Source organism: Equus asinus, chromosome 17 (genome assembly GCF_041296235.1).
Source record: "Equus asinus isolate D_3611 breed Donkey chromosome 17, EquAss-T2T_v2, whole genome shotgun sequence".
NCBI lineage: Eukaryota > Metazoa > Chordata > Mammalia > Perissodactyla > Equidae > Equus > Equus asinus.
In genome coordinates, this window is record NC_091806.1 from 24,879,779 (window position 1) to 24,891,374 (window position 11,596).

General features: G+C 33.9%; 1 protein-coding gene and 1 pseudogene across 1 annotated transcript; both read right to left on the reverse strand.

Moving 5' to 3' along the window:
* Positions 1-4,970: 4,970 nt before the first annotated feature.
* Positions 4,971-6,490, reverse strand: LOC106844048 (olfactory receptor 8K1). The gene is made up of 2 exons (XM_014861384.2): positions 6,446-6,490; positions 4,971-5,939 (listed from the first exon to the last, which is right to left on the reverse strand). Exons 1-2 carry the CDS (start codon positions 6,488-6,490, stop codon positions 4,971-4,973), a joined length of 1,014 nt encoding a protein of 337 aa, XP_014716870.2.
* Positions 6,491-10,440: 3,950 nt separating this feature from the next.
* LOC106844047 (olfactory receptor 8K5-like) lies at positions 10,441-11,356 on the reverse strand (annotated as a pseudogene).
* Positions 11,357-11,596: the final 240 nt, after the last annotated feature.

Below are 11,596 nucleotides of genomic sequence, written 5' to 3' on the forward strand. Positions count from 1 at the left end.
TTGAAGAGTGAGAAACCAATGGTCTAGCAGTGAAATTAGAACAAACTCATCTATAAATAGCATTTTTATCATACCTGTATCTTTTTTTTCCACTTTTACTTCAAAGAATATAATTAGCATAGTTATTATTTGAACGAATGGGGTACAGCAAATGTTAAAAGGAAGATGTGTTCTCCAAAAAACAATTTTTAGGCAATAAAAATATTATTTTATTCTTTTCATTTTGATTATATTTCAGGCGAAAAAGTTAGAAGATAACTACTAGAGAAGAGCCAAACAGAATATTTAAAAATGAAGCCTTTCTGTTATATTTGAACATGTTTATAAATTCCGTGTCAGATAAATGTATTTTTAAACACTGAATATTATATATATATATAGCTTATGCATGTCATGACTACTAGGATTATATATTATTCCAATTTTAGTATAAGTGTCACTAAAGCAAACTTATGACTAATACAAATATGTGTAAAGCAAATTGCACTGGGATAATTCTCTTCTTTGGAGCTTAAGTTTTCTTTGCAGCAATAGTTATTTCTTTATTAGATATTCCTCTATAGGCCTTAAATTTAACGCTTGAAGTTGAGATATCAGGAAAAATGACATTTATATAAAGTATAAATGCTTGCACATAGAAGAGTAATGTATTTTTTGTAAGAACACAAGAGCATAAACAGATTCACATTAAATACATTGGGATGGTTACCTGATGGTGGTAAAGGGAGCTGGATACAGAAATAAAGATGAAGGATGTATTAATTTGCTAATGCTGCCATAACAATATATCCCAGACTAGGTAGCTTAAACAACAGAAATACATTTTCTCAACTCTGGAGCTTAGAAGGCCAAGATCAAGGGCTGGCAGATTGAAATTCCTCTGAGGCCTCTCCTTGGCTTGCAGATGACTACCTTCTTGCTGTGTCTTCATATGGTCATTGCTGGGTCTCTGTACAGGGGAATTCCTGGGATGTATGGTAGTAATGTGTTTAACTTTACTTAAAACTGCCAAACTATGTTCCAAAATAAAGTACCATTGTGAATTCCAATTAACAATGTATGATAATTTCAGAAGCTGAACGTAGGAGCTGAGACGGTACTTTGTACTTGTTAATCTAGTATTTTTAATTTTACCAAGACTAGTTGATTGAAGTAAAATCTCATTGTTATTGTAATTTCATTTTCCTGGTGACTAAAGACATTAGGCTTTTTTGGATGTGTGTATTGACTGTTCATATTTTCTTCTGTGAAATGTCTTTTCAGATCTTTTCTCGTTGTCTTTTCATCATTGATTTGTAGAGAAAATTTATATATATCTTGGATCCCATCGATTACTTTGGCTTCTTAGCTGATAATCAGTTGAACATATATATGTGCACAATTTTAGACTATTTATTCTTTTCCACTGATCTATTTACTATCTTTATAAAATATTGCTCTATCTTGATTACTAGAGATTTATAGTTAGTCTTGAAATCAGTGTTATAAATCTCTTTGTTCTTTTTCAAGATGCCTTAGCTCTTCCAGGTCTTTTCTTTACTGTAGAGAAGTAGACATAAAGCCAGATGTGGGCGACCTTGTTTGTGTTGGGAAGGGGAAATTTTCCCCCTCTACCCCTCTTGAGTTCTTATGGCTAGACTAATAATAAAATTGACACAATGCCAGATCAACAGGAAAAAAATAATTTAAAATGTGTGCCTGAGACATAAAAAAATGATGCTCAGAAAGTGAACAAAGCAGACAGCTTATTTTTTTTTTTACGCAAAGTAACAATAAATTTGTGAGGACATGACAGGACAAAGAAACTTAGGTTTAAGGGCTTAATTAGTAAGGAATTAGTAAGCAGACTTTGGATTTGGGCTAGTAAATTAATAAAGAAGTAACAATTTTCATTATAGGCTTCTCAGACCTGATTTTCCCACTTTGGTGATAAAAAATGTAGAGAAAGCATCTTTCACATAGGGAATTTATTTCTTGCTTTCAGGAGGAAGAGAGAGAGGATGGGCAAAATGCCTTTTTTATTTTTAATTTACTGTTTCTCAAGTAACTTTAATTCAAAATAATCAATATGCCATTGTGGGATATTTTAAGGTGGCCTGACCTGGGCCCCAATAATTACAAAATATGCTTAGGTCCAGACCTCTTGACTCTGAGAACAATCATATTTGGTTGCTGTTATTAGATCATTTGAATATTAAAATTTGATCCCTAACTTAAAATTGTCTTGTTAATAGCTGTAATTTAGTCTCAACACTATGGTGTTAAATTAAGGGATGAATAACTTGTAGCCTTAGGATAAAATATCCAAAGAGATAATTCTTTTTTGAGGTCTCTCTCTCCATTATCTTAAAGCCAGAAGGCTTCCTGTTCCATGTGGAAACTTTGAAGTATTTGAGAAAATCCCTTCAAGAAAGAGTGTATCTTTCTTCCTTCATAAGGAAATCATGGGATATGTTTGGAAGAAATCATTGCAGAGTCCATGTAGGAAATACACATTGAGGATTTTTATAAATAATCAGAGGTTGAATTTACGCAATTGAGTCATTAGGGCTTTGTAAGTATTGCCATTTAAGAATTAATACAGATATATTCCAATTTCCTACCTAAAAGCTTTTGGTATATCAAGCTACTAATTAGATATGGAGTGAAAATAAGTAATCAAAAGAGAACTAAAGTTTTTAACTCTGGGAAGAATTTGAGAGTGTACAAATACTAAAGGATTTTCCCCTAAGTTGACAGCATTATTTCTAAACTCTTCATCAATATAATGATGAGGAGAAAATATACTTTGTGGCAATAAAGGACAATGGCACTATCCAGTGAAGTTGAGAATACTATATGCTTTCTATAGAAAACAAGGTAATGTTTTGGAACCCATCCTGTGGTTTCTATGCTATCAAATGGGTGATGCTACCCACCTATTATCAAGATTTTGTGATTTTATCATCACACAGTGAAAACGATATGTCAGTAAATGTTAGTATTCTTTCTCTGAAAATAAAAAAAAGTAAAATATCAATTGGCAAAAAAATCACAATGCATAGAACTTTTTCTCAATGTTTTCCTTTTTTATTTCAAACTATTATAGATGTTTGTAAAACACTGATCCAGCAGTACATCATTAGTATGTGGAAGAAGTCTCACACATTTATTTTAGAAATAAAAAGCAATAGTATACAATGTTATAAGCACGAGGCTATTTATTACAGCATTTTGTACAGTGGCAAAAGAAATACAGGGCTGCAAGAGATCAAATGTTCATCAACCATAGAATTGCCAAATTTGAAGTGATTGATCTATGCTCCACTGTATATTAAAAATGACATTTATGCTGATATTAAAAATAATGTTTAATATTTATTGGCTAAGAAAGATTTGATGGTGAATTCTCACATAACAAAGTAAGTTGCCAGGAAGATGATGCATTATGATTTTTTTAAAGTTCTTTCTATATGGATGATATTGGAAAATGCTGTTAATATTATTTAATTTTACTTTTGGTTTGTGAATAATAATAGAAACAATAGAATCTGGGAAAAAATAGTAATGTGGTAAACAAATTGATATGTTTAGACACTGTAATTTGTATTTCTTTCCCTGTGTTCAATTTATGTTTTATTTTATTTTTTGATTTAAAATTTTTTTCCATCTTTGTTTAGGTTACAAGTGATAAATAAAAATTGTATATTTTTAAGGTGTACAACATGATCTTTTAATATATGGATATATTTTGAAACGATTAGCAACATCAAGCTCATTAATACAACATCACAACATATAGTTACTTTTTTCTTTTTGTGATGAGAATACTTATGATGAGTTGTCTTTAATAAAGTAAAATCCAGTACATTAAAGAAAGGGGAAAAAAGTTCATAGATTTGGGATAAAGAGACTCTGGTTCATTTTCTGATTTAATTCCCCACAATTTTCACTTTGAATACTAGGGTAGATTGAAACAAGCATGATTGGGGTAGTGTATATATTTTTAAAAATCAAAAAAATATGTATCCAAATGAGGAGAATACTAAGATGTAAGGAATGTGTTCTTTTTCTGAATGAGTACACAACATGAATGAAGCATTGTGTTAGCACAGAATCCATGCAAAATATTGTCACTGTGTCTAAAAGCTCATGAAGTAGTTAAATAGACATGGAAAAATTGCAGTTAAACCTTGAGTGTATCATTCATTTTTAATCTTCATCACTGCTGAAAATTTTCAAAATATGATGTCATTCCAGTATATGACCAGATAAGTCATTTGAGTTTTCCAATCCAAAGTCAACTTATTTATCAAGAGGGTATCATCAACTGAAGTTAGCTATATTGTGAGTATCTGTCAAGGGGGAGCCAGAGTTAGCCAATATTTTTATCATGGTTCCTAATAAAAGAATTCCCCAAATGCCCACTCTATCCTTGAGATATAAAATATTAACTTGATCTGATTGAAAATCTCATTCTGAGGTGGCATGCTCTTTTTCCTATTTAGCCTAGATTCTTGAGTCAGTTTTTCCATGTCGTGTTATAATCACAAATTTACTTATTTTGTCTCCTCTGTAGCCAACATAGTGTTTATGGTTCAATCATATTTCTCTTTAATACAGTAACTGCTCTAAAATATATATTACTAATTGTCTGGCTAATTTGCTCTATTTCAAGTATTTAAAATTTTTAGTCTCAACAAGTCTAAGTTCCACCCAAGGCTTAGTATGATATTCCTTGTTTCTAATTAATTTAGCTTCCAATATGACCTTGAAAATCACTTCGAACTTATGTTATCTGGCTGCAATATTTATTTATTTTATTGAAGTGGAAAGAGTACACGGAGATATGAGGAAGTGTTTTGTCCAGAAAAAAAGAGGAAAACTTAATCTGGTAAAATATTTCTACTTTTTGATGCTATAATTGGTGCAACAGAGGGATTAAACAAAGATTTCTGGCCCCACCTTTGCAACTAAACATTAAGATTAAATTAATTGGGAATTTTGCATCGATTAGTTAAAGTTCTCTTCAGGGCATCTTTTACTTCTTTGTTTCTTAGGCTGTAAATCAATGGATTCAGCATAGGGATCACTAGGGTGTAAAACACAGAGGCCATTTTATCATTATCAAAAGCATGGCTGGATTTGGGTTGCAGGTAAATAAACAATAATGTTCCGTAGAATACAACCACAACTGTCAGATGGGAGCTACAGGTTGAGAAGGCTTTGTACCTCCCTTCAGTTGAGTTCATTCTGAGAATGGCCACAAGGATAAACATGTAAGACACAAGAACAATCAAGAGGGAAGAAAGCAAATTACAGCCTGAAAAGATCAAAATGATCAATTCTAATTCATGTGTGTCAGAACAGAGCATGGATGTCAGAGGGAGGCAGTCACAGTAAAAGTAATTGATGATGTTAGATCCACAGAAAGACAAGTTAAATAACTTAATTGTGAGAAATAGTGACTCAAATATACTGTAGAGATAAGGAGTTATTACAAGCCCCCAACACACTTTCTCTGCCATGGTGACCACATAGAGTAGAGGTTTGCAGATTGCTACATAGCGATCATAGGCCATTGCTGACAGAATAAACAGTTCAGTGATGATGAAAATCTCAAAGAACGCCAGCTGAGCAGCACACCAATTGTAGGAAATTGTATTTTTGTTCACCACAAAGTTTGCCATCATTTTTGGGCTAATCACAGTGGAGTAACCAAGATCAGTAATTGACAAATGTCTAAGGAAGAAGTACATGGGAGTATGTAGCTTGGAGTCCAAATGGGTCAAGAAAATCATGCCCAGATTACCCACCACTGTGACTAAGTATATGATGAGGAAGACTCCAAGGAGAGGTGCCTGCAGCCCAGGGTTGTCAGTGATCCCCATGAGAATAAATTCAGTCACCTTGGTCACTGCAGTATGATTCTGTTTCTCCATATAGTTCACCTTGGTAACCTGTGTAAGGGATAAAATCAATACTTATTATATTTGAGATGCTATCTTCTAGAGAATTTAAAACCTGATGTATGAGATACAAAGACATTTTGTTTCAAATTATAAATAGAGACTCCTCTTCCCATCAGGTTAAAACTACACATACCTACACTCACATTGTAGTGTAAGTGCCAAACAATTAGCTTTTTGTATTATAAGCTCCTGCTATTAAACTTTTGATTGCCATGGTATCCATTTCAAAGCTACTCATCTCTAACAAAGTATTGCCAGCTACACAATTAGATAACAAGCTGGGCTGCTCCACCCATGAACTTCCCCTTTTAGCAAGCCCTGGGAGACCTAGATAACTGACTGCTTGAATGGTCTGGCTCTTCCATTCCCATGCATTAATTCCTGCTTTTATGTTTTAAATTCACCAATAAAGATTAAACACATTACAAAATCCTAGGCCCCCACCCTCAATCCCAATAAAGGTAGAACCCCAGGGCCACACTCTCTCTCTCTACCTGTGCCATCACTGTGTGGCCCCAGTCATGCTGTGTACCCTCCATGACCTGAGTAATATATCTTTGTTCATAGTTCCCTGATCATTGTTGCTGAGGTGTGTCTTACAATCATAATAAAAACCATGAGGGCCACAACATTGTCTACCACACAATGTCTAGCCACAACATTGGGTCTGGTTGGGGAAAATCTCTATGAGGGCTTTCCACGACTAGTACAGGCCCAGGTGAGTGCTACCAGGCATTCCCAGCTGATAGTTATCACTTTCCATAGGCTGAGCCTGACACAAACCACACATTCATTTAAACTTTGGTAAAGTATGTTTTAGAAGGGGCAAGATATTTTGAAGTGGTTGTTTTGATACAGCTAGTATGACCTACTTCTTTTGACCCAAAATAATTTTAGGTGTGTTGAAAGACCTACCTTTCATATTACAGCTTTTTAAATTTGTCAAGTAATTTGGAAAACAAACATCTGTAACTAAACCATAAATTTAAATTATTGACAATCTTCATATATGTTTATAAACAGCAAGATGTAGGGGAGGAAGACATTTCCTCTACCCTCTCTGGGTTCTTCTGGCTGGAGAACAAATTAAATTCACATGAGACAGAATAGCAGGAGAAAATTAAACAAAGCTTTATAACATGTATACATGGGAGAGGCTCAGACAAGCTGAGCAACTCGTCAAAATGGCTGAAGCCACCACCTTAAATATCATATCCAGCTAAAGACAAAGGAGGATGTTGGGGGCAGGGGGAGTCAGTTACAGGAGGTTACCAGACAAGCACAATAAACAAATGCAGATTTAAGTCCTTGCCTTCCCCATTGATTAAGAGTTTCTAGAGATAAGTTCATCCCCCTTCTTCCTGGTACAGAGAGGGAGACAACTTTACAGATGGAGATTTCCTTTACAATGTAAATGTCTCTTACAAAGGGTAAGTAAATTCCACTTTTCAGTTGCTTTCCTGTCTGCAAAGTAACCAGCCCCGAATAATCATCATGCCAAAGAGACATATCTTGGAGTGGCCAATGCCAGTCCCCCACAAAGACATACAGGAAAACACTTTCTAAACTGTTGGTGGAGTGATGAATAACATGGTGATTAGGAATGCTCTGACCACTAAATATGTATTTCAATATTTCTTACTATAAGTTTAGTTTGTTTACCTAATAAAAATCTAATGCTATGATATGTTAACTTTAGAATTTTGTTATTAATATATTGTCTGCATTTGCCACATCTGTCATTTCTGCCTATTGAATCACTTCTAATGACCTTCCAATCATACATCACCCTTCTGCATAAAAGGACTTGGTCATTCTGATTATTTATGAACTCTTAATGGAGATTAATGTAGCAGTCAAACAGAACGAATACAAATGAATATCAAGCTATGATAGAGAACTCATTATGTAGCAGGCACTTTTCTGAGCACTTTACATATATTAACTCAAATGATCCATGCAATAACTCTGGGAAGTAGATAGTATTACCATCTCCATTTGACAGTCAAGGAAACTGATACACAACGTGTTAAATAACTTAATCAATGTCACTCAGATAATAAATGGTGGAATCAAGACTCAAAGTCATTTGTCATCAGAATATATCCTCATAAACACAATGGTATGCTACCTCTCTGTTAAGGTCACCGTGAGTAGAAAGGAAACAGAAAGTGGGAGAGGAGGTTCACCAGGTAAATAAGGATAAACAATAATCCTTGCTAAAATAAATGACCAAAGTAATACATTTATTTGAAAACTAAGTTAGTCAATGCACACACAGAGTATCACGGACTCTCTAACAGGTCTTTCCTACACATTAATCCTACTGATGACAGAAAAGTATATTGTAAAGGAAGAACCTGTTTCACAGAACGTAATTCCCTTCAAGATCTTTGGTGATGATCCAGTTTAAGCTGTATGCCCTGAGAAATTTTTGAAGACCAGTGTTTCCTACCTACATTAATAGAAAATCTGCTTTGGTTTGCTATTGTTTTAATCCTCATCAGTTCTTGCAGAGTGGATTTAAGTTTTTTTCTACCCCTTTGAGACTCATTTACGGAAGCTCTAATCTGATTCAAGGAAAAACAAATTGCACATAATTACCTGAGAAGAATGCTTTGCTTATCTAATTATCCTCAGAATGTCCCATTAGGAAAAGTCAAAAGTTTTTCATGCCTCAATATAACTGAATAAATAAGTTATATAACATTAATAAACACTGGAAATCATAAATATGTCTTAGCGGACATCTCAGTTACACAATATTGTGCACATATTAGGTACATTATATGCACATACACACACACAATATGTGAGAAAGTGAAAAATGTCTTCCTAGAAAAAGATTATGCAATATTTGATAATACAACCTCCACCAACCAAGGATGCTTTTGCTGGACAAATAATTATAAGTTGACAAAAGACAATGGCTTATGACTTGTATTATTTCTGCCAATAAATCAGTGGTAAATCTTTCATTCATCTGTTCATAAACTATTTTTGATCTGTGATTTTAAGGATTTCCTTTTGTCACTGGTTTTCAAAAATTTGATTGCGATGTGTGTGCTTTGGCATAATTTCCTTTCTACTTATTCTGCTAAGAATTGTTTTAACTTCTTATATCTTTGGAATTATAGTTTGTTTCGTTTTAATAAATTTGGCAAAAATTCTGGGTAATATTTCTTCCAATGTTTTTTCTGTCCTGTACAGTGTCTTCTCGCCACTTGGATGTACATTTAAATGTACAATATATAACTTGTGATTCTTCTATAGATCACTGAAACTATTTTCATTGTTTTTGATTAATATTTTTTCTCTCTGACTTCATTTTGAGTTATCGTTACTTTGATATGTTTAAGTGTAGTTGAAATTTCTTTATCAGTGTATAATCTGCTGTTACTTTCATTCAATAAATACTTGTTCATATCTAATATCGTATTTTAATCTCTACAAGTACCATTTGGCTATTTTTTAATCTTTCAATTGTCTCCTCAAAATGTTAGTGTTTTGTTAAATCGTTCAGTATATTGAACATGTTTATAATCTGTTTTAAAGTCCTTGACTGAAAATTCTATCATCACTCTCATTTCAGGATCTATTTTAATTACCTCCTGGGTAGCATCACATGTTCTTGCTTTCACAAGTTTAGTATTTGTGGTTGGATGTTGAATATCATAAATTTTATGTTAATAAGTGTTTTTTTTCTGTCTTCCTAAAAGAATGTTACATGTTTTAAACAAGGATCAGTGGCTCTTTCTGAGACTTGTTTACAACTATATGAATAGGGACCTAAAATAGCTTTTACCTCTAAGATCTTTACTGGATGCCCAAGTGTTAAACAAGGGCTCTCTACTCTATGGCTTTTTGGAACTATGGTGTCTTCCTGCGCCATACACCCTCTTGAAATGTTAAGCTGACAATTCCATAATCAGTCTTTTAACAGCCTTGTGGACTTTCACTGTAGATATGCCCAAGTTAGGGTTCAGACACAAACTCAAGAAGATTTTGTATTGTAATTAATTTCAATGCAAATGGATTAAATTCTCCAAAGACAAAGATTGGTAGAATGGATCTAAAAAATCATGATCCAACTATATGCTGTCTGCAAGAAACTCACCTTGTTTATATTGTGGTTTTAGGTTCAGAAAATTCAATAGAAACAAGATTGAGACGATAAGTGCCTTAAAAAAAACTGACAGAAACGAACATGTGGTTTACCAATGTAGAGTTTCCACTGGGAAAAATGTGAGGTTCTGTGGGATCACTAAAGTAAACTGAATCAAAATCAAAGAATGTTGGAGAGAGAGTGACAGTTAATTGAGATCTAAAACACGGTTATTTGGCTGAGCATAAGAGAAAAAATGTGTCTGTACATTATAATTAGCTTTGCTCTGGAGCCAAAGAAGAATGTAATTATATCTGAGAGAAATATTATAAAATGACATTTATTTTTATCATGGTGTATTAGAACAACATTCCATATTGAATATTATATACAAAGTTTGTACCGATTCTTAAAGACCTTGTAGAAGGCATTTTTTACCTCTTTGTTCCTTAAGCTGTAGAACAAAGGGTTAAGCATGGGGATCACTGAATTATAAAATACAGAAGCCATTTTATCAGTATCAGGAATGAGTGGATTTGTGGTGCATGTACATAAACAATAAAGACCCATAGAATACAACACCACCATCAGATGACAACCACATGTGGAGAAAGCTTTTTTCCTGCCCTCTGCAGAATGCATTCAAGATATGGCTATCAGAATGAGTATGTAGGACACTAGGACTACCAGAAGGGACACGATCTAATTCAATGATGAAAATTGTGTGCTCAACAATTTTATTTCTCACTCAGGGGAACACAATTACAGTAGAAATGACTGATGACATCAGAACCACAGAAGGTCAATGTAAAAATCTTAATAGTGAACATTAGAGCCTGAAATGTACTACGTAGGTATGGAATGCTTACCAGCACATGACAAAGTCTCTGGGACATGATGGCATTCTAGAGAAAATGGTTACCATGGCCAAATAATGGTTATAGGCCACGGCTGAGAAGATGAAAAATTCACTGATAATAAACATAAGGAAGAAAGCCAACTGTATGTCACATTCATAATAGGAAATGGTATTTTGCTCCATGACAACATTTACCAGCATCTTGGGACAAATTACAGTATTACTATCAAGATCAATGAAAGCCAGGTGTTTGATAAAAAGATACGTAGTTGTATGTAGGCATGAGTCCACCTGGGTCACAAGGATCATACCCAGATTTCCCACCACAGTGTCTGTGTAGATGATGAGGAAGATCCCAAACAGGGGAACTTGCAGCTCAGGCCCTCTTGTGACTCCCATCAGAATGAATTCCATCAGCAATGTTAGATTCTGCTGGCCCATTTAGTCCAGTTAGCTCTTCTGGGAAGAAACAGAGGGGTTGCTGTTAGTTTTCGTGTAGTGTCATCTAAACAAATTATATTCGTAGACAGAATGGAAATTTTTCTGCATAATAAGGCATAGAAAATTAATCCCCCTATCTGATTTAAAGCTAAAATAAATGATAGAATATTCTACTTTCCAAGAGGAGGAATCTAGATGAAACACACGTAATTTTATGACAGATTAAACTTCAAGAAGAGT